Source organism: Rhopilema esculentum, chromosome 21 (assembly GCF_057945365.1).
Source record: "Rhopilema esculentum isolate cy_ngs chromosome 21, ASM5794536v1, whole genome shotgun sequence".
Classification (NCBI taxonomy): Eukaryota; Metazoa; Cnidaria; class Scyphozoa; order Rhizostomeae; family Rhizostomatidae; genus Rhopilema; species Rhopilema esculentum.
In genome coordinates this window covers 9,851,460-9,876,312 of record NC_142835.1, presented here as the reverse complement: position 1 = coordinate 9,876,312, position 24,853 = coordinate 9,851,460, and the positions used below count along the sequence as shown (strand labels likewise).

The window sequence follows — 24,853 nt, the reverse complement described above, 5'->3', positions numbered from 1 at the left end:
GCCAAAATATAATTAAGTGCCCCATTTTTGTACCTGATACCAGGGGCGGATCCAGAGCAAACTTGAAGGAGGGGCAGTTGGTAGTGGGAGCGCTGGAAATTTTTCGAAAATTGATGACGAAAGTATGCTGTATACAACTATTTCAGATCATTTTCGGAATAAACAACATAACTTTGAGGTAATCCTTGAAGCAAATTAACCTATCGGTCCCAGAAACTTTTTCAATTGATTCGCATTCTTCAGAAGAAGCGCACAATTTCCAAAAAGGGGCGCCAGATTTGCTTCAACTCATCAAGGGAGGGGCGAATGTCCCTAGTTGCCCCCCCTAAGTCCACCACTGCCTGATACCAGCAGCTTTATACAAGTAAAAAGCAGGGCCTCGTGGAAAAAGCATTCAAAGCTCGTAATCAAGATAAACTATAATTTCTCAACATAGTCATGTGTTTTCAACCTGTCTTTTTCTATGCACCTGTCTTTTAGAGTGTGGTGAAAAGTGGCCGCTAACTAAGTGTGAACCTTCTTTCTCTTCTTGTCCTTCCTCCTTGTTGGTTGATTTTGAAGTGTCAATTCTACCAAGACACGCAGAGAAGATTGTTTTAGTGCAATGAATCAAGTGACAAGGATTCAGAATCGTCACTCCGTTAAGAGATTTTGTAATCTGTAGCTGCGCTCACAAAAGGCCGGCTGAATATTTGATCGGCCGAATATTTGTCACTTTGGCCTTACAGTGCGTCTAAAGGCCCTAATTCATTGCGGTATAGATACAATGGCTTTTTGAACTTTAGATAAATACAGTTTGGCTTAAGAGTTCTTCTTTCTTAAAAAGCCTACACTTGAGGATTTCATCTGCCATTAAGAAACAAATGATGCTGAATTTTTCTTAACAACTTTTTCTCCTCGTATCAAAGAGTTAGCTTGTGGTATAAAATTCTCAAATGGCTTCTAAAATTGCCCTTTTTCAAATCGTACGAGAATTTTATCATTTTACAAAATGCTTTCTTCCCAAAATTTATTTGCTTTTAAAAAAGTGGAGGTACCATAATTTTTCCTAACAATTCTACATCAATTACTATTTCTGTTAAATATATTTTTCAGTAGCTTCTCTGGTAGTCAAAAAACAGAGCACGATAGAATTTCTTCTGAAGCCCTGGTCAAACGATCCAACATTTCGCCCAATATTTCGCCCAACATTTGTTTCGATATTGGAAGGTGATACAACGTTGGTGGTCAAACGATCCAACATTTCACCCAACATTTCGCCCAACATTTTCTCGCGCAGATCGAAAAGGGAATGGGTAGTAGGTAACATTGATGTTGTTTAACAACAGTAGGCACACCAGACTCTCACGATGATGGCCGCACATAACGATGCGCCACCACATTCCGATCCGAGAAAACGAAAGGTTAATCGCCGCCATAGCTATAAATGGTATCAATTGTAAGCAAAATCTAGAGTCGAAACGAGAATCGAAGCGAGAGTCGAAGCGAGAGTCGAAGCGAGAGTCGAAGCGAACGAAATCAATCCGAGAAGTCAACAACAATGCTATGATTGAATTTTGGCGGTCTTTTACCGACTACGCTTGCGCAGAGCCAACAATGTTGGCTGAGGTGGTCAAACGATCCAAAATTCACTTAACAATTCAAAACAAAAGAATTGTTGGACGTCGGCAGCCAACATTTTTTACCTCAGTCAAATTTAGTCTAACATCGAAATTTACGATGTTGGGTCACCCAACAAGGTGGTCAAACGATCTAACATTTCGCCCAACATCATTCTACTTTCCGCTTTTTTTGGGCGCTTATTTGATACTATCCCCATAGTTACAGGAACAAAATTTCTTTGTATATTCCAACTCTGAAACATACATTTAAATAATCTTTTGGTGGTACAAAACTTGTAAATGGCTTTGAAAAAAGCAAACATTTAGTAAACTAAAGCTTTTCGTCCGAAACTCTTCGGAGTTTAAGACGTCAGAACATAGATCGAAAACTCTACGCTAAGAAATATATATACCCAGTTGTGGATCGAAATAGGCCAAACAGAAACACGAGCATATGACTGTATAGGTTGACCAATCAGTGCCGCTTGCCTATTAGAATGTTACCAGTGGAGTCCTAAGGTGAAAACGACATCCTTTTGTCTACACAGTAGCGGTTTTTCGGGCTTATGTAGTTAGATTCTAAATGACACGTAGCCAGAATCACACTGCATTTTGCGGTCAACCAACGTGTTATTTTTAGTACGAAAAAGGCCCTTCTGTCCATTCAAAATGACTGCCTTCATCCTGCCACACAAAAAAGTTCTGTTGTATATGAATTTACGTGCCAGTGTGATTCTGGCTACGTGATTAGATTAAAATATGAAATATTTGATTTCCGCTCAAAATATTTTTCATTCCATCTCAGATTTGAGATATGCATATATACTGTAGTGCAAAATGCAAGAAAAGTTGTCGTCAAGTTGAGGTTTTTATGATATTATTTAAAACAAGTAACTTCCGGCGATAATTTTTTTGGCCCATCTTGGATAATGGAGCAAAATTAAGGCCTATTTATGATGCCAGGGTCACTGAATGATCAAACAATCATTGCTGTTTTTGTTGCCTAAATGCCACTGAAGTTGATCTGACCGAAAACCATGACTGACTAGATAGCAGTTATTTTTCACTAATTTCTCGTTGAATGCTGCAAGGGTGGATCCGGACAGTTCCGGCTGTTGCAGTTGCAACTGCTACATTTATGAAAAATGATTAATGTCAGATTTCGTAATTTCCCAAAATAAAGTTTGATAATCAAGTTCCATATTTCCGAAACCTGTAATTTTTTCTATCGGTGAAAGTTTCAGGAATGACAGTGTCATTTTCCAATAGCGATATTACTTGCGAGGGGCAGAGAACAGAGCACATGCATTTGCCTGTTTTTTACAACTGTTCACTGTTTTTCATTTCAGACTATTTGCATCTATGTTGCTAATGCTACTGTTCAGAAAAGATAGCTCTTTTGATGAAAATTCAAATTCTTCTGACGAAAGTAGACGGCCCACAGAACAGAGCACATGCATTTGTCTTCATGTTTTTTGCAAGCTGTTCAACAATTTATTACTGTTTTTCATTCATTCCAAGATATTTGCATCCATTTTGCTAATGCTACTGTTCAGGAAAGATAGCTCTTTTGATGAAATTTTAAATTGTTCTGACGAAAGTAGACGGCCCACAGAACAGAGCACATGCATCTGCCTTCATGCCTTTTGCAAGCTGTTCAAAAATTTCTTACTGTTTTTCATCCCAGGCTATTTGCATCGATTATAGTCTATTGACTATGCATCCATGTTGCTAATGATACTGTTCAGGAAAGATAGCTCTTTTGACGAAAATTTATTCTTCTGACGGAAGTAGACGGCCCACAGAACAGAGCACATGCATTTGTCTTCATGTTTTTTGCAAGCTGTTCAACAATTTATTACTGTTTTTCATTCATTCCAAGATATTTGCATCCATTTTGCTAATGCTACTGTTCAGGAAAGATAGCTCTTTTGACGAAAATTTATTCTTCTGATGAAAGTAGACGGCCCACGGAACAGATCACATGCATTTGCCTTCATGCCTTTTGCAAGCTGTTCAACAATTTATTACTGTTTCTCATTCATTCTAAGATATTTGCATTCATGTTGCTAATGCTACTGTTCAGGAAAGATAGCTCTTTTGACGAAAATTTATTCTTCTGATGAAAGTAGACGGCCCACGGAACAGATCACATGCATTTGCCTTCATGCCTTTTGCAAGCTGTTCAACAATTTATTACTGTTTCTCATTCATTCTAAGATATTTGCATTCATGTTGCTAATGCTACTGTTCAGGAAAGATAGCTCTTTTGATGAAATTTTAAATTCTTCTGATGAAAGTGGACGGCCCACAGAACAGAGCACATGCACTTACGTTAATGTCTTTTGCAAGCTGTTCAACAAGTTCTTACTGTTTTTCATCCCAGGCTATTGTCAACCCTGCATCCATGATGTAGAAAACCCATCATATTGATTTAATATTTTGCTTTTGCTGCCGTTCAGAAAAGATAACACTGTTTTTAGTTGTCAATGTTATTAAACTTTTTCACCTTTTTTCTTTAGCAAATCTTTTTCTTTTTTCTTTCTCTGCATCCCTCCCCCCCCCCCCCCCTGTGCTAAAATGCTTGTTTTTATTTTTCAATATAATATGGTATGTTGCAAAATGGTTGCCAAACTGGCATGATAGGTTGTCATTTAATTTATGAGATACTGTTGTATAATTTAGCTTATGAATTGGTTTTCCGTCATGTGTTCAAACGACGTTTATAGCGCATGAAATTACTTGAGAGCACTTTTGAAACTACGATTCAATTTCAAAATAATCACAATTTAATCACTTTTATCACTAAAAATCAAATTAATCACACACAAAATTGATTTAATCGCAAATCAATCACTAGTGATTATCAATGTCGTACACCATTTTTAAGAGTGATTTGCCCCTCGGTGTGGACTTGTGCACAGTCGATATGGGTTTTCACCATGAATGCACAGATGTACAGACTTTGTTGAGACCGACTATTTTTCGACAGTGATGTAGGATGACGCCGTTTTCTAAGTATTTGGACGGGCACAGAGGGGCCAAAAATTCTACTTTGGTGGGCAATGCCCCCCGTGCCCGCCCTTGGCTTTGTGCCTGCCCCAGTATCATACAGCCAACGAAATGGGTAGGGAAACTTTTAATATAATTTTTGCCTCTAGAGAATTGCAACACAGCTTTGTTTATAATCACAAAGAAAACCCAGGGCCATCGAGAGGGGGACAAGGGAGGAAAATTGCCCCTGGGCCTTGAGGTTTAGAGAGCCTCATAAAGTAATGAAGTCTATTTTAAAATTAAATTTATCAAATGTAGCAAAAAATGCACAAAAATAGTAAAATTTTCCAAACGATTGCAAGAAATGATGCAAGAAATATCCTGAGTTGCATTTTAAGCAAATCTGAACATTGTGCTCGCTCCTTTTCCAGATTTGTCCCGGGTCCTCCGAAACCTATTGGCGGCCCTGGGAAAACCAAAGTTAAATCAGGAATACTTATAGAAAAGATCTTTCAAAGGAACCACACCATTTCTTGAAAAAAACTTACCCATTCATTGTTTTCGAAATTAATTTTTTGCCGCACCTATTGTTAGGCAGTGACTTTGTTAGTGTAGAAAAGGAGGATTCTAGCAAAAGTTTCGCTGTCAACCTTCAAGCTTACAAGTTAAAACTAGACCGTGGGTTGGAAAATTTTCGACAAAACGGGCTCCAGAAAGGTCCATCGAACTACCCGCGCTTTTCGTCAGAAAATTGCTGTGTCATCCTCGAATCATCAAAAATGCCCCAGGTCTTGGTTCCATGATTTAGCCAATGTCAATCAACCACAGTGAACAATCATCGCAATTCCACTCCCATTTACCTGGCATTTGACATCCAAAGTAAAGGAGCAATAACGAGACTAGCCTAGATAGGTTTTGGAGGCTGCAACATGTTTGCACCGAATTATGTCCTACATATCTAGCAAGTATTAATTAGGACATATGTATTTAGCCATTTTTTTTCCGAACGTGTGAGCAGCGTTGGTAGCGCTCGGGGTCAAATAGGGAACGGGGTCAAATAGGGAAATCGGGGTCATATAGGGAAATCGTTAATAACTCCAAAAATTGGACAGATATCTCAAAACAAACCTCAGAATCGGATTCGGCATGCCTTAATCTACCTTTTAGATGCTTATTTAATTAAACTACATCAATTTTAAGAGCATAAATGATAATGTTTTTCTTCTACGTTAGCTTGATGCGTGTCTCCTCCGTAGCGACGGGAGCAAATAGGCAAAACACGTTGAAAAGCATCGATTTAACCAAAAATAAATAGCAAAAGGTAGAAATAACAATATAAAATACACATTCTATTCATATTCATCCAAATTTCACACATCCTGCAACGAGGGTTACAAGATTTCTCTAAATAAATCAGCTGAGTGATCGACGCGCTCGGGGTCAAATAGGGAAATCGACATTTGGGGTCAAATAGGGAAATGACTAAAAACTGCAAGAAACAAGCACGAAAAAGAAAACTAACCTCATTCCAAGGCAATGAGTAATTAAATCTGCTCTTTCTGTCCGTTTGTCTGCTAGAAATCAAGCTATATCGATAGATAGATACAATTCAGACAACGTTCGACACGCACTTAGGCCCTTGTTTACAGATTGATCTCCTCCACAGTTTCGGGGTCAAATAGGGAAACAGCTGCCTACAGCAATAGACAAAGGTCTGTTTCTATGTAAAATAAGGAAAAATTCGGTTTAAACTTTTCAGAATCCCTTTCTTGTTTATTTGCTTCCGATGTCATTATTACAGCAAAAGCTTTAGTATTTTTCAAATGTTTGCTTTTCCAAAGCCATAAAGCAAAGAAAGTCATAAATACAGTCCAGCAAGCGAATCAAACAGTTTCAAGCTATATCTTGCTTCTAGCCCGATTGCATCGAAACGAGATCTTATAGTCGATTCTTCTGCAGTTTCTAAGAAATCTCCATCCTTCCTGTCCGAGTCAATTGAAATTGACAGACAATCTTCTGCAAGTGCTTGTCATGAAGATGCTCACATTACATCAAGTCCCTCCATAAATAGAAACAGCCCATTTTCAAAGGCCACTGATAGGTCATCAAGGTCAGTAACTTCACGATCAAACTCTCTTTCTTCTTGGGATGATACGAACGAGTTTGCAATGGGGCAATTTTCGCCTTTACGGTCATCAAGCCCACTGTCTGTCACCAGCAATTCAGCTAGAAACGCAAGCAATTTGAGCACGAAAATGCCAGATGAAAGCGATGTTGGAAACCTAGGTGGAGGTGCGGTTGACGATTTGCCTAGTCATGCTATCAGGGACAGAAAAGACATTCATGTGAAAAACTCCGAAGTACCTATTGATGAAAATACAATTAACTGTGCTATAAAGGTACTTAGGTCCTCTTGTAACACTCTTGCTGGATTGGTTACGGTCGATGAAGCTAAGCATTTTGTTGGAGATGGTAGGCCATTTGTGCAAATAATCCAGGTTGAATATCGATCTATATGGCACTGGGTAACAATATCAAACGTATTTTCACCTAAAGGGCATGTAGCCATTTATGATTCTTTGCAGAGAGTGCATATTCGGGGTAGTGAAATAAGGTATGACGTGTCTTTGTTGGACTATGCCTGCCGATTCCGTGGGTACAAGATGAACGAATTGACAATTGATGTTATGGACGTTACGTCTGCTTTGAAAAATTGTTACAGTGGCATAGCTGCAATTTTTTTTGCTGTTTGCCTGTTGAGAAAAAGAGACCCCCAAACTGTTTATTTTAGGTATAGAAGTCTTCGCTATAAAATTTCTTTGTCTCTGTCTAAAGCCTCTTTTGATGGAATCACGTTTGAGGAGTCACCGCGAGTTCCGGAGGGTGTAAAGTATAATATCAAAGCAGACGTTCACTGCCACTGTCTCATGCCTGATATAGGAAACAGTATGACGGAATGTAGTGACTGTAAAGGATGGTTCCACAATAGCTGTGAGACTGGAAATTTTGATCATAACGACTGGAAGTGTTCTAATTGTAGATTATCAGGCATACGAACTAACCATCCGCAGACCGAATCGGTAAGCATTCCAACCAAAATATTAGACGGTCGTAAACGTAAGAAGGTTAAATTTCCCAACGTGTCCACAAAACGGACAACTCGTAAAAAGCGCAGCGAAGGGAGATTTCCACTATTTAAAAAGTATTTGAAAGAGCATGTCAATCAACATGTCCCAAGCGATTCTTCGTTCAGCGATAGTTCAAATTAATCTGATAAAAGTGAGATGTATATTGTTAACTGTTAAAATAGAATCGTTTTGTCTGTTTCGATGTAAATGCGTTATTTTTGTTATTTTAGTAATATAGTAATCTTCGCATATATTTGATTATTTTGCAAAAGTAGGGTAACTCTTGCGTATTATAGCCTCCGTCATTTCAGAACGAAATTTGCCGAGTCGAGTGAGTTTTTGGAAGGGAAAATTAACACACACCCTCTCCTCAGAAATTTTTTCAGTGCTGGTTAAGATCTAGAGAAAGTGATAAATATGTGTATTGTCATTACATTTTTTGATGTTGCTCTTTTAACATCAGGAAATTTTGCAATGAAATTGAAACTGATGTATCTACGATAGATTTTTTGAAGAATGTTAACGTGTTATATAAATTTGTACAGGTATTACGGCTTATTATATAACTATATACCATCGTAGTTCTTGTTAGGGGAGATGAACAAGCATTTGTCTGAAGTCTGCTTTATTTAAACGATTTACATCATATGCATATGCCTAGCTACAATAGATGTCGTAATTTTCATATCGCATTATTTATAACGTGGTATGGCATTTGCAGTACTTATGGGTAAAACCCAGCCACGTATCAAAAGAAGAAAAAAAATTTTGTGAAAAGGATGTTTTGAGAAGTGTTAGAATAAAAAATTCTGGTTTACATATGCATCTGATGCAATATCTCATAGTTTGAAACAAGTGGACATAATAATATCCCTAAACTGGAATAAATTTAGACTCGTCTCCCCAACAAATTCAAATTTTTTGTATCGATCAATTTTCGCAGTATAAGTAGCACTTGTTGTTTTTTTGGGGGGGGGGGGGGTAATCACGTGTCTTTTCTTGTTACGAATCTGCTACTGCTTTTGCTACATTTCACGACTATTTGAAAACAACACTTCTCCTCACAGTACTTATATGCGATATTCAGTCTTTCTCTGTATCACTGTGTCACAGTGTGAGATGTATTTGCATATAATTCAGATGACAGAATATTAATAAGTTCCAAAAGCAGAAGTAATACAAATCAACTTCAAACACAAGCAGCACTTATATTTACGTAACCTTTTTCAGTTACTTGTTTTGATCATAGTCTATAGAATTGGGACTACGATTTAAAAGAGCTGCTAATCTTTATAATCGTGCTGTATTCTCACACTTTAAAGATGTCAATACATAGCTTCGTCTATTTTATATTGTATGCAATTTGTATGTGTTTATAAATTTAAAAACTTAGATTTTCTTTTATTTGACAAGTATTTTTTTCTGTTGTGCCTACTGCTTCGTACTAAAATAAAGCAATGTGAAAAACTAGCTTAAACGAATTTAGCAATAATTCATAGTGGCCTAATGAAGCTACTCAAAAGACTGTTTAGTTTAATAAGATTCTAAAAAGCATCTTAGACGTTTGCTATTCAAGAAAGCCAATCAAAGTCTGCAAATTACCATTTTAGAAGCCTTCCTTTAAAATGGCATTGCATACGCAAAAGCCCTCAAATTTCTTATGAATTGATTCCCAGTACCTCCATTAAAGGTACCATGTTTTCTCTCTATATTAAAACGTGCTTAAAAGGCGGGATGTATGTATGTATGTATGTAGTCATCATCATCAGGTACCATCTTCTATCAGAAGGTTGGCTACCATGACCCTCCAACTATCCCAAAATCTGAGTTTTGGTTTGTTGTCATGGTCATAGATAAAACTAAGGTGCTAATAGAAGAGATGGGCCCCCAGAACCACCTCTACAATAGAAGGAGTGGATGTTGGTAAATCTTTTAATTAAAAAGCAATGAAATTAATAGAATGGTGACACTGGTTACTTGATGATGGATAGATTGTAAGATATGAAGATGGACAAACATAACAAGAGGAATTATGACAATTAAAAAAATAACAACAAGAGGAGTCATTGACAAGTGAAAATTGCGTGTTATGCTCATGACAGATTTGTAAAATTTAATAGAAAGGGGTGTTAATAAGCGACAGGGGGGGGGGGCAAATTTTTCTGAAATTTATACAACGGGGACCCGTCTATTAGAGACAATAGAGCAACTAAATGAAGAAAATATTTCCCCAATAATCGTACAAATCTTGGCTACTTTTTATGTACATTTGGTAACTTGAGGTGAAGAAAAACCAAAAAAATTTTATCTAAGGCACTCCGAGTTTAATTTTTTGTAGAAATGAAACTGATGAAAAATAAGCAATACAATTATTTCTTTAGAGGGGTTGGATTGAACCTCTCAACGCAAAATAAACACACCAACGTCCAAGATTGTCTCAATCATTGAATTGTTTGAAATTATCCGCAACCGTAGAATGTTTCACCAATATTTAGCCTCCCCCTAAATTTATTTCAAAATTTGGTTTGAAAATAATAACAAGACGTTGTGGCAAAAATGTCAGAAGACAGGGCTCCTGACAATTATTGGCTGTAGGCAGCTGTTTCCCTATTTGACCCACTGATCTAAAAAAAACTGGATCGCGCATCTATTGTTCTAAAAGTGCGGCCGCTGAGAAATCGCAGCGGCCATGCTCTTGTGACCACTTTTGCAGACTTGTGGTCTTGTTTACTACGAGGAAATGCCGGTTCGGACAAGTAAAGTCGAAGTTTCTGTCGTCAAATAGTGGCAAAGGTGGGTAAATCTAAATATATATGAGCGTAAAGGACCATCAAATTATTAAATGTTCCATTTTATGGAGGGTAAGGCATTTTGGTTCTCTATTTCTTGTTGCTTTACGGATTGCCTACGCTTTTAGGCTTATTATTAGTAGGTGGATTGAAACTCGAAAACAGAAATCAAACTAAGGTAAATCTAAATAAACATTTGTCTTTCGTTGTTGGCACTCAAAAACAGTTATTAAACTGTTCGCTAAACTCAAGTCTCCACGGAGAGTCCAACGATGCAAAAATATTTATTCGAATCAGCAGGCAAGTGACTATATGACTAGCAACCTTTTACTTATTTGATCAAATTAGAGCCGTAAATTGCCATGAAAAAGCCACGTAGCAGCGATAATTACATAGAATATAAGTAGCTTTTATATGTTAAAGTTAATTTTAGTTGTTTCTCTGATAGGATATAACCCCCAAAAACATCTTGGGAGCTTCTAAGCAACCCAAGTGTAGTACTGAGTTTCTTGTAGATAGAAAATATGTTTAATTTGTGTAGCTGCTCTTTCCAAACAAGTCTAGCCGTGATTTCAAACCTCTAACTTTTTGTGCCCCTCTACATTGTTTAAGCAATACATTTTACATTGAAATGATGTGATATGAAACATGCTTACATTCAAGTGAATCACCGCTTGTACTATGTTTGTGACTTGTGTGACTTAGGACTAATTGAAGAGTGGTATCATATTCCTCTGAAAAAATAAGCCTTGAAGAATATGCCTGGTTGTACTTTTGAATCAAAATTTTAATATTACCTCTGACAAAGCATTTCTTTATTTTGCAGAATAAAGTGCAATGGAATGGCTTGACAGCTATTGTGGGATACAATCATATATAGTTTACTGAGCTAGAACTTCATAAGTAACAGATATTACAATGAATAGTAATTAAAAGATTGTGACTTTGTTTCAAATTAATTTTAAGATTGTGATTTAAAAATTTGAGTTTTTTGAATTTGTTATGTATACGGCTCTTTGAGAGATATTGAGAGATAAATCCTTCATATTTGAGAGATAAATCCTTCTGCCCTGAGACAAAAGCTATGAGTGACAACACTTTTATGAACTGAAGACTAATACGGTTCATAAAAAAGGCCTACTACAGCAAAACATTTGATTACATTGGTAATTTTGTTCCAGAAATAATCATAGATAACTGCATAAAGCTCACAAAATAAATTTATTTTACTGCTAAATGTTCTAAACATATACACAATTTTTGTAGCAAACATTTGAATTTGTAAAATATGTTTGAAGAACCTCCTGAAACAATCAAAATTACTGTTTCCACTCCAAAATATAATGTTATGAATATTACAGTTTGTTTTGCTTTAGTAAGATTCAGCTGCTAGCAACAACTTCTATTGCTCAGTAACACCATAACATCTCAGTGATTGGTTCCTTTCCAAAACTTGAAAATGGCAAACTTTTATGGTTTTATAAACAGAGGTTTATTTCATTTCAAAACAAGTGGTGAAGGCACATGTCTTTGTCAATCCACCAAGTCAAAGATGCACACAAGTTGCTCTACCTAGAAAATAAAATATAAAAGTATTTTTCGTGTATCTATTAGCCTGCGCCTTTATAGATCTGATACATTCTTCTATGAGGCAGTCCCACATTTCAATTTTTCATGGGGAAACACAAAGATTAGGCCTAGTGCCATGTAAAAAGTTATTACTTAATTCATAAACATGAACTATAGCAATCTATTTGGGTATCTAAAACCAGGCAAAAATTTCCAAATAGCTACCTACTTCAAAGTAACTAACTGCAGCAATCTATTTGGGAAACTAAGGCCCCGTTTACACTGCCACAGATGACTTGTTGATCCGTATCAAAAGTGATACGGATTGGCCTCCCGTTTACACCACTCCAAGCTATCCGTAGCAAAACTGATACGGCTAACCGTATCACTTTTGATCCTTTTAGCAAAAGGATTTGAAATGGTCCAGACTCGTGAAAACCCAGTTTAAAGGGGGCATAACTGTACCTACGAAATACAACGATCTTGGCCTACTAAAATAAAAATAGTAGTGTACTCACGGTGAAAAAGTGAAGCGTAGCTTCCTTTTTATTTGCAATCCTTGATTCTCATGGTCCTTGTTGTCATTTATTCCCTTTTCATCGTCAGTTCCCTATTTCGCATTTCTTACAGCCAAAATAAATGCAGCGAATACCTTATTCTCCAGCGTCCTAGCCATTCATTTTCCCGCTGAAGTGGTCACAAGCGCATGGCGCCGATTGAAATTCGCCGGCCGCACTTTCTAAGGTTTGAGAACAATAGGATGCGCGATCCAGTTTTTTTTAGATCAGTGATTTGACCCCGAAACTGTGGAGGAGATCAATCTGTAAACAAGGGCCTAAGTGCGTGTCGAACGTTGTCTGAATTGTATCTATCTATCGATATAGCTTGATTTCTAGCAGACAAACGGACAGAAAGAGCAGATTTAATTACTCATTGCCTTGGAATGAGGTTAGTTTTCTTTTTCGTGCTTGTTTCTTGCAGTTTTTAGTCATTTCCCTATTTGACCCCAAATGTCGATTTCCCTATTTGACCCCGAGCGCGTCGATCACTCAGCTGATTTATTTAGAGAAATCTTGTAACCCTCGTTGCAGGATGTGTGAAATTTGGATGAATATGAATAGAATGTGTATTTTATATTGTTATTTCTACCTTTTGCTATTTATTTTTGGTTAAATCGATGCTTTTCAACGTGTTTTGCCTATTTGCTCCCGTCGCTACGGAGGAGACACGCATCAAGCTAACGTAGAAGAAAAACATTATCATTTATGCTCTTAAAATTGATGTAGTTTAATTAAATAAGCATCTAAAAGGTAGATTAAGGCATGCCGAATCCGATTCTGAGGTTTTTTTTGAGATATCTGTCCAATTTTTGGAGTTATTAACGATTTCCCTATATGACCCCGATTTCCCTATTTGACCCCGTTCCCTATTTGACCCCGAGCGCTACCAACATGATTGGAACGTGTAGTAGTGTTGTCGAATGTTGAGTAGCCTCCTTTTTAGATAAATATTTTCGACTAAAAAGCGGAACTTACATTAGAGAGAGCTTGGTCAATCGAAAGCAAAGCTGTAAAGGGGCAATATGGCGACAGAGCACAAAGGGGTCATCAATGATGCCAGCAAGTCTGGCGAATTTATCAGAAAAGATTCTGTTTTCAGAAATTTTATTACTGCCGATGGGTCATCTGGTTTAAAAGCAGAACCTGGGAGATACCACCTCTACGTATCATATGCCTGTCCCTGGGCTCACCGCACCCTGATATATCGCAAACTGAAGGGCCTTGATGATGTGATTTCTGTGAACGTTGTAGACTATTTCATGGATTCGCGAACTGGCTGGAGATTTTCACCAGGCAGAACTGACTGCACGCCGGATACAGTTAATGGGTGTAATTATTTGAGAGAAGTTTACCAAACCTCTGACAAGGCCTACGACGGTCGAATCACAGTTCCAGTGTTGTTTGATAAACAAACAAAGAAAATTGTAAACAACGAGTCCAGTGAAATAATTCGCATGTTAAACAGCGAGTTCAACCAGTTTTGTAACAGCAAAGAACAGGTACAGCTGGACTTGTATCCTGCTCAATTGCGTAACGAGATTGATGATCTAAACAGCTGGATTTACCCGTGTGTATTATCTTCTACTCACGCTTTCTTATTGATATAATTTTACTGTTTCTTACCATATACTATATCGGCCCATATTTTTATGTGCTCATCCTAAATAGCAGGATTTTCAGTTTTCTCGCCCAGGATGAAAGTCTTCATCAATCTCCGTTCGAGGAGAATTAATTTGATATAAGTAATATTCTTTAAGATACCGTAAATCCTCGAATTGCCCCCCTCCTTCGAAAAAGCCCCCCCCCCTCGAATAAGCCCCCACCTTAGAACTAAAAATTTTCAATAAGCCCCCCACCTCGAATAAGCCCCTGCTGCTACCGTAAATTCTCAAATTGGACCCCTCAATTTTATGATTTTCGCCATCTGAGGTTGCCTATCGCTTTTTATTGAATGCCTATCAATTTTTATTGGGCTAATTCGATGATTTACGGTATATCAAATGAACATGATCAATATTATATGGATTGTAGAAATGAAAGTTACAATGATGCAAAAATATGGCCAGTATAAGGATTGCAAGGTGTTATATGACCATTTTAAAGATTTGGGAAGGGGGTTCCCTTGGGAAAATTTCTGTTAAAAAGAGACGTTTTTACCAACTAGGAGTGCTTTGTCAGCAAATTTTCAAACTTCTTGGTCAATAAAATATGGTTTGCATAATTTTCCAACAAATTGGACATAGAAACCCCAGTGTAGAATAATATCTATTGATGGCTCCAGAGGTTGGTAATTGTTATGTAATACAGCATAAAGTCTTTTCAGCAATTTTTCTTGATTTTATCAATCAGCATGATCAATAATGGGGTTTACAGAGCTGGATTTGCTAGAACTCAGGAAGCATATGATACTGCTGTGAAGGAGGTCTTTGAAGGCCTGGATAAGGTAATTAATTTTCAATTTGCAGCTTTCTGAAGATTTTTAAATATTTTCACATTGTGTAATTTTTGCCCGACTTTGGCTCTTTGGTTACTTTTCACAGAAAGTTTCTTGCATTGCATCAACTTTTGTCATGTCCCCATTTGTTTTGTCACATCAGGCATGTTAGGAAATAATACCTTCCTTACTATTTTTTGTCATAAATGGAAAAATGTTTTATTGTCTTATATATACTTGTTCTTTTAAGGTTGAGTCAATTTTGAGTACAAAGCGCTTCTTAACTGGTAATCAAGTGACTGAAGCTGATGTTCGTTTATTCACAACCTTAATACGATTTGATCATGTCTATCATGGACACTTCAAGGTGAAGTTTTTATATCATTAGATAAAGAATGCTGATTATATTTCCCATTCTGTAATGCTTTTCTAACCAGATAATTTACACCCAAATTAGTTTTGAATCTCAAGTTAGTCATATTCTCAAGTTTGTTTTTCACACTCAAATTACCCAAGTTTTTGAATCTCTGCTTTTTCCAAGGCAGATAAACTTAAGAAACCTTTGTGGCATAAATGGACTTTATCCATATTGATGGAATGAACAATATTCTTTCAAAATTGTTCTGCTACTGTGGCCATAACATAACCAGGCTTTGTCATGGTGCTGATATTAAAGTTAAAAACAAAGCTGCATTCCCCAACTGATGAGACATATACATAGATTTAGAGGACATATGGGCTGGGAGGGCTGCAGACCACCTCATTAGGCAAAATTTTATTTGCATTTCAATCTCAATTTGGGAAGTTCTATCTCAATTAAACAATACTTTTCTTGGCAAGATCCACACTAAGCCCCCTATATGTTTAGCATTCTCTGTGCCCAAGGCCATTAAGCTTGTTTTTGAGGATTTTTGTAACACAGGATTCTTGTCCTTGGTTTTTTCAATACATCAGCAGCTGTTATTTGCACAGTAATTTTAAATCTCTTGTCTTTAGTGTAACAAAAAACGGATTATAGATTATCCCAACCTCTTTGGCTATACCAAGGATCTTTATCAGCACAAAGGCATTGGAGATACAGTTAACATGTTCCATATCCGTCGCCACTATATGGTAAGCATACCACATTTACACAACTTGTCCTTTTTCACAATTCATGCTACATATTTTTAGACTCTTGTTGATTGTTTGTATTCATGTTTCAATGCAAGGCTCTCTGTTTTAAAAAGTGTAAGACAAAAGATGCTCTAACTCGGATCAGTGGTCATTGCTGGTTCCAACACAGTTTTATGTCTGTGTTCCAACTCATGTTCTCAGATGAGCTAGTTCAGGAACATCATAAGCCAACTGACCATTTCTGCTAGATGTGAGACTGACAAGAAACACAGCTATGATATTGAAGAACTTGGAGAATACTGAGAATAGGTAGCTATCAGGCCTAGGAAGGCCACAAAAAAGTTAGCCATGAAGTTTGCCTTCAAACCTGTGTTGGCCTGTAAACCTGTCTTGGCACTATGTTCTGCTGACTTAGCTCCGTATCACACCTTAGGCAAGGCAGGCTATTGGTACAAAGTAATAAAAAACAATTTTTTTTACCCTCAATTACTTTTTATTGTCATTCTATTTTTCTAGGAGAGTCATGAATCTGTGAACCCGTTTAGAATTGTTTCTATTGGGCCTGATATTAACTTTAGCACCCCTCACGGAAGAGAGGCTGTTGGCAAGTAACTCCATCTTGATGGAATCATATGCATCATTGACTATCAGCCGTTTGACATTCTTCAAAATATTCAATGATGACATTTATTTAATTTATTGCCTTACCTGCACGCATCATTTTCCACGCACAATATAGATCAGCTTCATTCTGAGCCAAAGTAGTAGCATTGAAATGCCTAGACCCTTTATAGATTACCTTTTCTAGAATCCCTGGTGTTCTGTTGCTGGCTCCCATGCCTTTTAATAATGTTAAAAGTAAATGGCTTTGAACCTTTAGTAAACTTTTAGTAAACAAAAGCTTCTCGTCTGACACTCTTCAGAGTTTAAAACGTCAGAACATAAATCGAAAACTCTACGCTAGGAAATATATATACCCAGTTGTGAATCGAAATAGGCCAATCAAAAACACGAGCACATGACTGTATAGGTTGACACTTGAAATTGGAAGAAAATGAAGAAAATAATTTTGAATTATTTGTACACATTTGAAAAGGAAGAAAATATCTCCTTGCCATTTCTAGATGTTTTGGTTGAAAAATCTGACACTGGATTTCTCACTAGTGTATACCGTAAATCCACATTTTCGGGGTTATACACTCGATGGAGTGCGTTTTGCCCAAAACAAAGGAAAATCAGCCTCATCAAAACGCTTACACATAGGACACTGATGATTTGTTCCAAGTCTAAACTCGACTGGGAACTTGAAAAACAACTAAGATTTTTCTGGAGAACGGCTATCCAGAAGATGTTATTTTAAGTTTACATTAAGGAGAAGATAGGAAATTTCTCGGCTGACGTAAAATTTGGTCCTCAAAAGTGCCCGGTCTATCTAAAACTACCCTGGATCGGTAACAGCTCTCTACGTTTTGAAAGCCAAATAAAACAGGCCATTACAAATTGTTTCTTTGCGGTCAACCCACGTGTTGTTTATAGTACGAAAAAGGCCCTCCCGTCCATTCAAATGGACTGCGTTCCTGCCACACAAAAAAGTTCTGTTATATATGAATTTACGTGCCAGTGTGATTCTGGCTACGTAGGACGCACCACCCAAAGATTGGAGGATAGAATAAAACAGCCACCTCGGTCTTGGAAATCTAAAATTACAACTAAAAACTGCGATTCTGCTACCGGGCAGCATTTACTGGAAAACCCACATTGTGCAAAAAACTATAATAGCCACATGTTTCGGATTATTGGTAACGCCCGATCATCGTTTCATTTAGCAGGAATCTATCTACATAAGCACGAAAAACCCGCTATTGTGTAGACAAAAGGAGTTCGTTTTCGCCTTAGGACCCTATTGGTAACATTCTAATAGGCAAGCGACACTGATTGGTCAACCTATACAGTCATATGCTCGTGTTTCTGATTGGCCTATTTCGATCCACAACTGGGTATATATATTTCTTAGCGTAGAGTTTTCGATCTATGTTCTGACGTTCTAAACTCTGAAGAGTGTCAGACGAAAAGCTTTCGTTTACTAAATGTTTGCTTTTTTCAAAGCCATTTACAAGTTTTGTACCACCAAAAGATTGTTTGAATGTTAAAAGTATTCAGTAATAGCTTCTAAATACGATCAACGCTGTCTAATTCGAACTCGTGTTAGTCGAACTTTTTGTAATTCGAACAAAATATCAAGGCCCTTTGAAATTCCCTAGAAAACTCTTGAAAACCTCTAAAATTCGTGTCTCTATAATTTGACTTGTTCGTTATTCGAGTTCTCGGGAGAAAATCAGCGTTTTTGTTTCGAAATTTCTGCGAAGTACTTCGTTCAATTAGATTCAACTATAATAGTAACGGAATATTTTCGAGGTAGATGAAAAGATGGCATTGCCTATTTTTGTGTTGCATTATTATTAAAAGACTAATTTAACTGACAAAAAGTGTTTCTCTTTATTTACAAAAATTTTCTTTATTTGATTGCTACCGACCCTCCCATTTATCGGAATTCGCCGCCCCTCTCCGTTTATAAGGCACCTCAGGCTAACTATGTTTGAAAATGACTGTCTCCAAGCAATGGCTGGAACAGCAAAAGCTATGAGTCTCTGCGGACTCTTATCCTCCATTAAACGCCCGGCGAGTGCATTCTTCCTTTGCGGCGTTTATTAAAGAGGCTTTAAAAAGGGGATAAATTATTACTCGTTTACACAAAAAGCATTCAATCAGAATGTAGAAACATGCTGGTTCAACGGCTGTGGGCCGGAGGAAGGTTACCATAGAAGATTTTGCTTAAATTCCATTTCTAAGAAATATTTACTCAACTCAAATCATCCTAGAAAAATGTTGAGGTATGTAAATAGTGCAAAAAATCATCCAGAGGAGGATTGAGGGGTGTTGTGAACTCTGCGTTCAATGTTTGGTCGTAATCAGTGGTAATCAGAAAGATGCCATCAGACATGTCCTGCAAGAGGGAGTATAAGAATAGAAGTGAACATTTTAATATGTTGTAGAAAAGAAGCAGACTAAATGCTGCAAGTTTGTTTTAATAAACGCCTCCTTTTGATTATTAGACTTTTCGGACTTCAGTTATGCCAGAACGTTTTAAGTTAGCTATATTAAACCCACATTTGAAAAAGCCAGATCAGGAAGTTAAAAATGCCAACTTCAGACCAGTTTCCAATTTGCCTTGTGCCTCAAAGCTTATCGAAAGGGCAGTTGCAAATCAATTTGTTCAGCATCTGGTGGAAAATGATTTTTTTTCAGCCGTTGCATTCGGCATATAAAGAGGGACATAGTGCAGAAACAGCATTACTGAGAGTTCAAAAAGACTTAACGAGGGCAATGGATAAACAAAAAGTCTCTATTCTTGTTTTATTAGATCTTTCAGCGGCGTTTGATACAGTAAACCATTCTGTATTACTAAAGAGGCTTTCCAACAGATGCGGAACAGGGCCGACGAAACGTATTTGAAAGTGGAGGGGCCAAAATATCAAAGTCTTGAAAGGGCTTAGGAAAGGCCGCCACTGGCTGGTGGCAAGAATATTTTTAGAATTATGGTGTCTTAGGGATGGCCAGAAACTGTATCTAAAATGAATTTTGATTGAAGGTGACCCATAGTCACGTCTATTGTGATGTTGACTTGAAATAGAAAAGTTTTGCAAAGTTTTAGAATAACCACTATCATATAGCTCGTAATGAAACCTTTTTTAAATTTTAAAAGTACCCGAAATAAGATGAGGGAGAAAAATAAATGAAACACGGATTAATAAAAAACATCAACGTTGAAATATCAACAGAAGAACTATAAACTAAAAATGAAAAGTTAAGCAATTTTGTACAGTTAAAATATAACTTTGTAACATCTGATCTTAACTTTGTCGGAAATGAAGTGTTTTAACAAAAATTTGAAAAACCTTCAAACTAGGCTTGTCAAAATGAATTTAAATAGAATTTATAATTGCGTCGATATGTTCTCTTTCTTAGCAGGAATGGATTATCCAAACGATCAAACTATGAAGTTTTCTTGATGATACTTTTTAAGAACAAATCTGCCCAATCTTTATTTCTCATATCCTCAAAAACTTTCTTTGCAGCTCTTTCTTTTCTTTCAACAGCTGATTTCTCTCTTTTTGTAATGTTTCTGATTTTCGTTAATAAAGTTTTCGTTAACAAATAGACCTTGTGTGCCAAGTTTAGGCAATGGAAAAAACGAAACTCCGTCAATTTGTGCTGGCACCAGGTTATTGTGGACTAGGTTTCTCGATCAATTTGCTAAGCCAAGCTGTTACTCGTTGTAAAACTTAGACAATGACCGATTTCTTCGATCTAATTCCCATATTCACTTTTATGTACGTCTTTTATGGTAAAGACATAGCAACCAAGGTAAAGCTAAGGACACATATAAGAGAATACCAGGCAACTTACAGCATCATACTACATTTATTTGATTATAATCTACTTACAGATCATACTACTCATTACTCATTACTTACAGAATCATACTACATTTTATTACAATCATACTACAGAATCATACTACAGAAAAGTGGGGGGCCACGCGGAATTCAAGAGGCAGCTTTGAAATGGTTTGTTTCATATCTAGAACATGTTTCCAAATGGTTAAAGTTAAAGATGAAAAATCAAAGGAGATATCTCTACCTTGTGGTGTTCCACAAGGATCAGTGCTGGGCCATTACTTTTTCTCGTATACACGCTGCCCTTAAGAGACATTGTTAGGAAAAGAGGCATGAAGTTCCACCTCTATGCTGACGATACGCAACTCTATATGTCATTTTCACCAACTCCAGAATGTGCAGCTCTCTCAATACAGCAAATCGAAGGGTGTATTCAAGAAATTCAGTCCCAAGCTAAGCGGAGACAAGACTGACTTATTGGTGATTGGAACGCAAAAACAATGTGCAAAACTGTCACCTGTGTGTCATTATTAGAAAAAGTACAATTAAACCAAGTGAAAAAGCACGAACTCTTGTGTAGTCTTCGATGCTAATTTGTCACTTAAGTCATATTTAAACTCTTTGTACAGCTCAGCTAGGTACTACTTGCATAATATCCGCCTAGCTCGGAAGTATCTCACTAAAGAAGCTGCTGAAAAAGCCATCCATGCTTTTGTCACATCTCGGCTAGATTGCAAAAATTCTCTTTTATATGGTTTGCCAATGTGCAAGTTAAAAAAGTTGCAAAAAATTCAGAATACTGCCGCCAGGATTTTGACCCGTGCGAAGAGAGACAGTCACATGACCCCAGTGTTAAAACAGCTTCATTGGTTGCCAGTATTGCGCAGGATAAAATATACGATCTTAATGTTGACTTACAAATGCATCAATAACCTTGCACCAGTGTATCTTACTGAGTTGGTCACGTTATGAACAGCAGCGCGACAGACTAGATCTGCTGATGATGACTTGACTCTTGAAACATCAAGGACAAAGCTAGTGACCGCTGGAGATCGTGATTTACAGGTGCCTCCCCTTTACTTTGGAACAGACTGCCATACACGTTGCGAGCAGTGGATTCTTTTGACGCTTTTTAGAGCAGACTGAAAACGCATCTTTTTCAAGAATATTTTAATTAGATTTTATTTATTTTACGAAAATTTTACGAACATTTTTTACCGTTCTTTATAGTACTGTATATTTTATCACTCTATTAGTTTTATTAACATTATGTAATGCGCCTTTGAGCCGCGTGGATTAATGGCGCAATATAAATGCCTTTATCATTATTATAATTATTATTATTATTATTATTATTATTATTATTATTATTATTATTAAAGTGACAAAATTTCCATCATTGTTTTTAAACGATGTCCATATTTACGCTCTTTGATAACAAATATCATTCATAATATCTGGCTCTCTGGAAAAGTTCCTTTAGAGTGGAAAAAGGCATGCACTATCCTAATTCACAAAAAGGGTAGCAATGACGATCCAGCAAACTTCAGGCCAATCACTCTTGAGCCAGTGCCTTTGAAAATCTTCATATCATGCCTGCGTGACAGTCTATTTAATTTTCTTAAAGTTAATGGTCTCATTGAGCACGAAATACAAAAAGGCTTCACCTCGAATATTTCAGGGACCTTAGAGCATACTGCCATGATGGCTCAGGTCATAAACAAAGCTCGTATCAAGCAACGTTCACTAGTTGTCACTCTTCTCGATCTTAAAAATGCATTTGGAGAAGTACATCATAATTTGATACCCACTGTACTATCTTACCATCATATCCCTGACAACATACAACTTCTTATCTCTAGCCTTTACACCGATTTTAAAACCTCTATCATCACAAGCCACTATAATACTCCTGCTATTCCAGTCCGTCGCGGTGTTCTTCAAGGCGACTGCCTCAGTCCTCTACTATTTAATCTATGCTTCAACCAGTGGCGTAGCTAGCGGTCATGCTTGTCATGCCGGGCATGACCATCTATTTTCAGAGTTAACATTTTTCAAAAAATTATATTTTCGTAAGAATAAAGTCCTATTCTCCTGATGAAATAGCTCAGGCCATTCGCCTTTGGAGCCCTATGGTTCCACCCAAGAATATGGAGCCCTCCGAAGGCGCTCTTCTATTGTCGGGCATGACTAGAACAGAGGGTTTCCAATTTAGTCATGCCCATAACTATGAGCATGACCAAACCCTGTGTTTTAGTCATGCCCATAACGCTGGTTCCCTATGTTTGGTCATGCCTAACAATAGGAGTGACGCAGGAGAGAACAAAGGCAAGTCATGCCATTTCGAGAGGGCATGACCATCATTATAATCATCAAAACCGCCCTGTGTTATTTCGTGAACGCGAATGCGAGGCATCGCTGCTATGCCTAGATCCACGAGCTGGGAGGTAATTCTCTGTAAGTAAAATGCAAGCAAAAGCTTATTGCCAAGCAGCCACGACTCATGTTAATCTCCAGAACATTTTATGGCAACGACAGGGTTTTTCAGCCTTAATGGTGTTGCACTATGTGGAGAAGTTACAGGCACGAAAGGCCATTTTTGGACATAAAATCAGCGAGCAGGATCATTTTATGCAACCAAACCAAACTCTCAGCCTTTTCAGTAATCAATTGTTACTAGTTGAACATTTGCAGAGAATCTTCTTGATTTAATGAATGCCAAATCTTGATGCTGTTCACTGGAGATGGATGGAGGAGATAGCAGTGTTATTCTCCAAACCAACAGATTTGAGAGCTTAAACTTTCCAGACATTTAGCAGCATATTCAAAAACTGTTAAGCCCTTTAAAAGCATTATTACCATATTATGATTAGGACAATAAGATTGTAGTTAATGGATAGGGAATGCCAGAACTTGCTTAAAGTTATTCTTCAATTTTTTGTTTATTATCACATGCAATAACACTGTTTTTACACACAATTAAAGTCAAACTCAAAGCTCTACTGACTTCACTTTTAGTTGAAAGTACTTTTTACTACTTATAGCTGTTGAAATAAAATGACCAGAGACAAGTCAAGCATGTTACTGATCTTGTTAGTTTAACAGTTTTATTTCACTATTACAACTTTTGATGTATTTGAAAATTTACAAGATCAAATTATTCATCTACAACCCTTGTTTGCTAGATTTAGTAAGGACAACCCAATCATGTGGATGTTTACCACAAGTATATGTGGAAACATCAATGTTTTTGTTAAGCTAAACTTATTTTGCAAGGTATTTTTCTATTAAGTCTAACTTTGCAGAAAACATTTTGAACTAGGCCTATCCATTATTTTAGCTTCCTATATTTCATATAAATATTTACATTGGATATTCTTTTGCAAATTTGTTTTATTCATCTATCAATTCTATTGGGGTTGTTAGTTAATCATGATGGCTTTATAATACCTTCAACAGATTGATAATAAGACTATTTGTGGAAAAGATGACCAAAAAGCTCCCATTCAATTTCATGTGATTTATTGTTTCATATAAAAATTTTAGCTTATCTCTAAAATTTACAAATGTATTTCAGCCTGCAAATTGAAAGAAATTAGGAGAACAAAACAATTTTTAATTTAAGCTTAGTTTATCTACTATACTAAACTAATGTTTTTTTAATGTCTTTTGTATAGTTCTGTTTGGAAATTGTCAGAACTCTGTCTGTATAAATTACCAACAAACCAAAACAGTGTCACAGCTATAAGATAAAGGTCATTTCATGGTGTAACAAGATGATTGCTATGAAATAAGAAAAGCTCATTCCAAAAGTTAATCACAATTTTTTTTATCAGTCACAAGCCTTAAAATTAAAATTTCCAAAAGGAATTCATCAACTAAAAAATTGGGCGTGGTAAAATTTGGCCACACCCATATTTTTTCAAATTTGAGGGAAGGGCATGACCACTGCTATTTGGCTAGCTACGCCACTGGCTTCAACACATTCATACAGTACATAAAAGCTGAAAAATACAAACAGTTAGGTTTCTCCCCACATGATCAGAACGACCGTATGTTTCAACCAGTCCATTGGTTTCAATTCGCAGACGATGCTGCCGTTATCACCAGCAATGAGAAAGAAAACCAACTTCTACTGAATTGTTTCACTCGCTGGTGCCAATGGGCTAACATGATCATACGTGTCGATAAATGCATCACTTTTG

General features: G+C 36.9%; 1 protein-coding gene and 1 long non-coding RNA gene across 3 annotated transcripts; both read left to right on the top strand.

Moving 5' to 3' along the window:
- Positions 1-9,502: 9,502 nt before the first annotated feature.
- On the top strand, positions 9,503-11,498 carry LOC135684474 (uncharacterized). Its single transcript, XR_010515877.2, has 2 exons — positions 9,503-10,516; positions 11,339-11,498. It is a non-coding gene; the product is annotated as an uncharacterized LOC135684474 (long non-coding RNA).
- Positions 11,499-12,930: 1,432 nt separating this feature from the next.
- LOC135684473 (uncharacterized) lies at positions 12,931-18,307 on the top strand. Of its 2 annotated transcripts, XM_065200054.2 has the most exons (6): positions 12,931-13,029; positions 13,622-14,208; positions 14,991-15,084; positions 15,326-15,442; positions 16,072-16,188; positions 16,708-18,307. In XM_065200054.2, the coding sequence occupies exons 2-6, from the start codon at positions 13,664-13,666 to the stop codon at positions 16,801-16,803; spliced, it is 969 nt and encodes a 322-aa protein (XP_065056126.1). In that variant the 5' UTR covers positions 12,931-13,029; positions 13,622-13,663; the 3' UTR covers positions 16,804-18,307. The 2 variants fall into 2 exon arrangements, with proteins under 2 accessions (XP_065056126.1, XP_065056124.1); XM_065200052.2 differs by lacking the exon at positions 12,931-13,029 and having other exon boundaries at positions 13,518-14,208.
- Positions 18,308-24,853: the final 6,546 nt, after the last annotated feature.

Coding starts and splice junctions, on each gene's coding strand:
- LOC135684473 (XM_065200054.2), top strand. CDS start 13,664: ATGGCGACAGAGCACAAAGGGGTCATCAATGATGCCAGCAAGTCTGGC. Junction 15,443..16,071: donor TCTATCATGGACACTTCAAG/GTGAAGTTTTTA, acceptor TCTTGTCTTTAG/TGTAACAAAAAACGGATTAT. Junction 16,189..16,707: donor ATATCCGTCGCCACTATATG/GTAAGCATACCA, acceptor CTATTTTTCTAG/GAGAGTCATGAATCTGTGAA.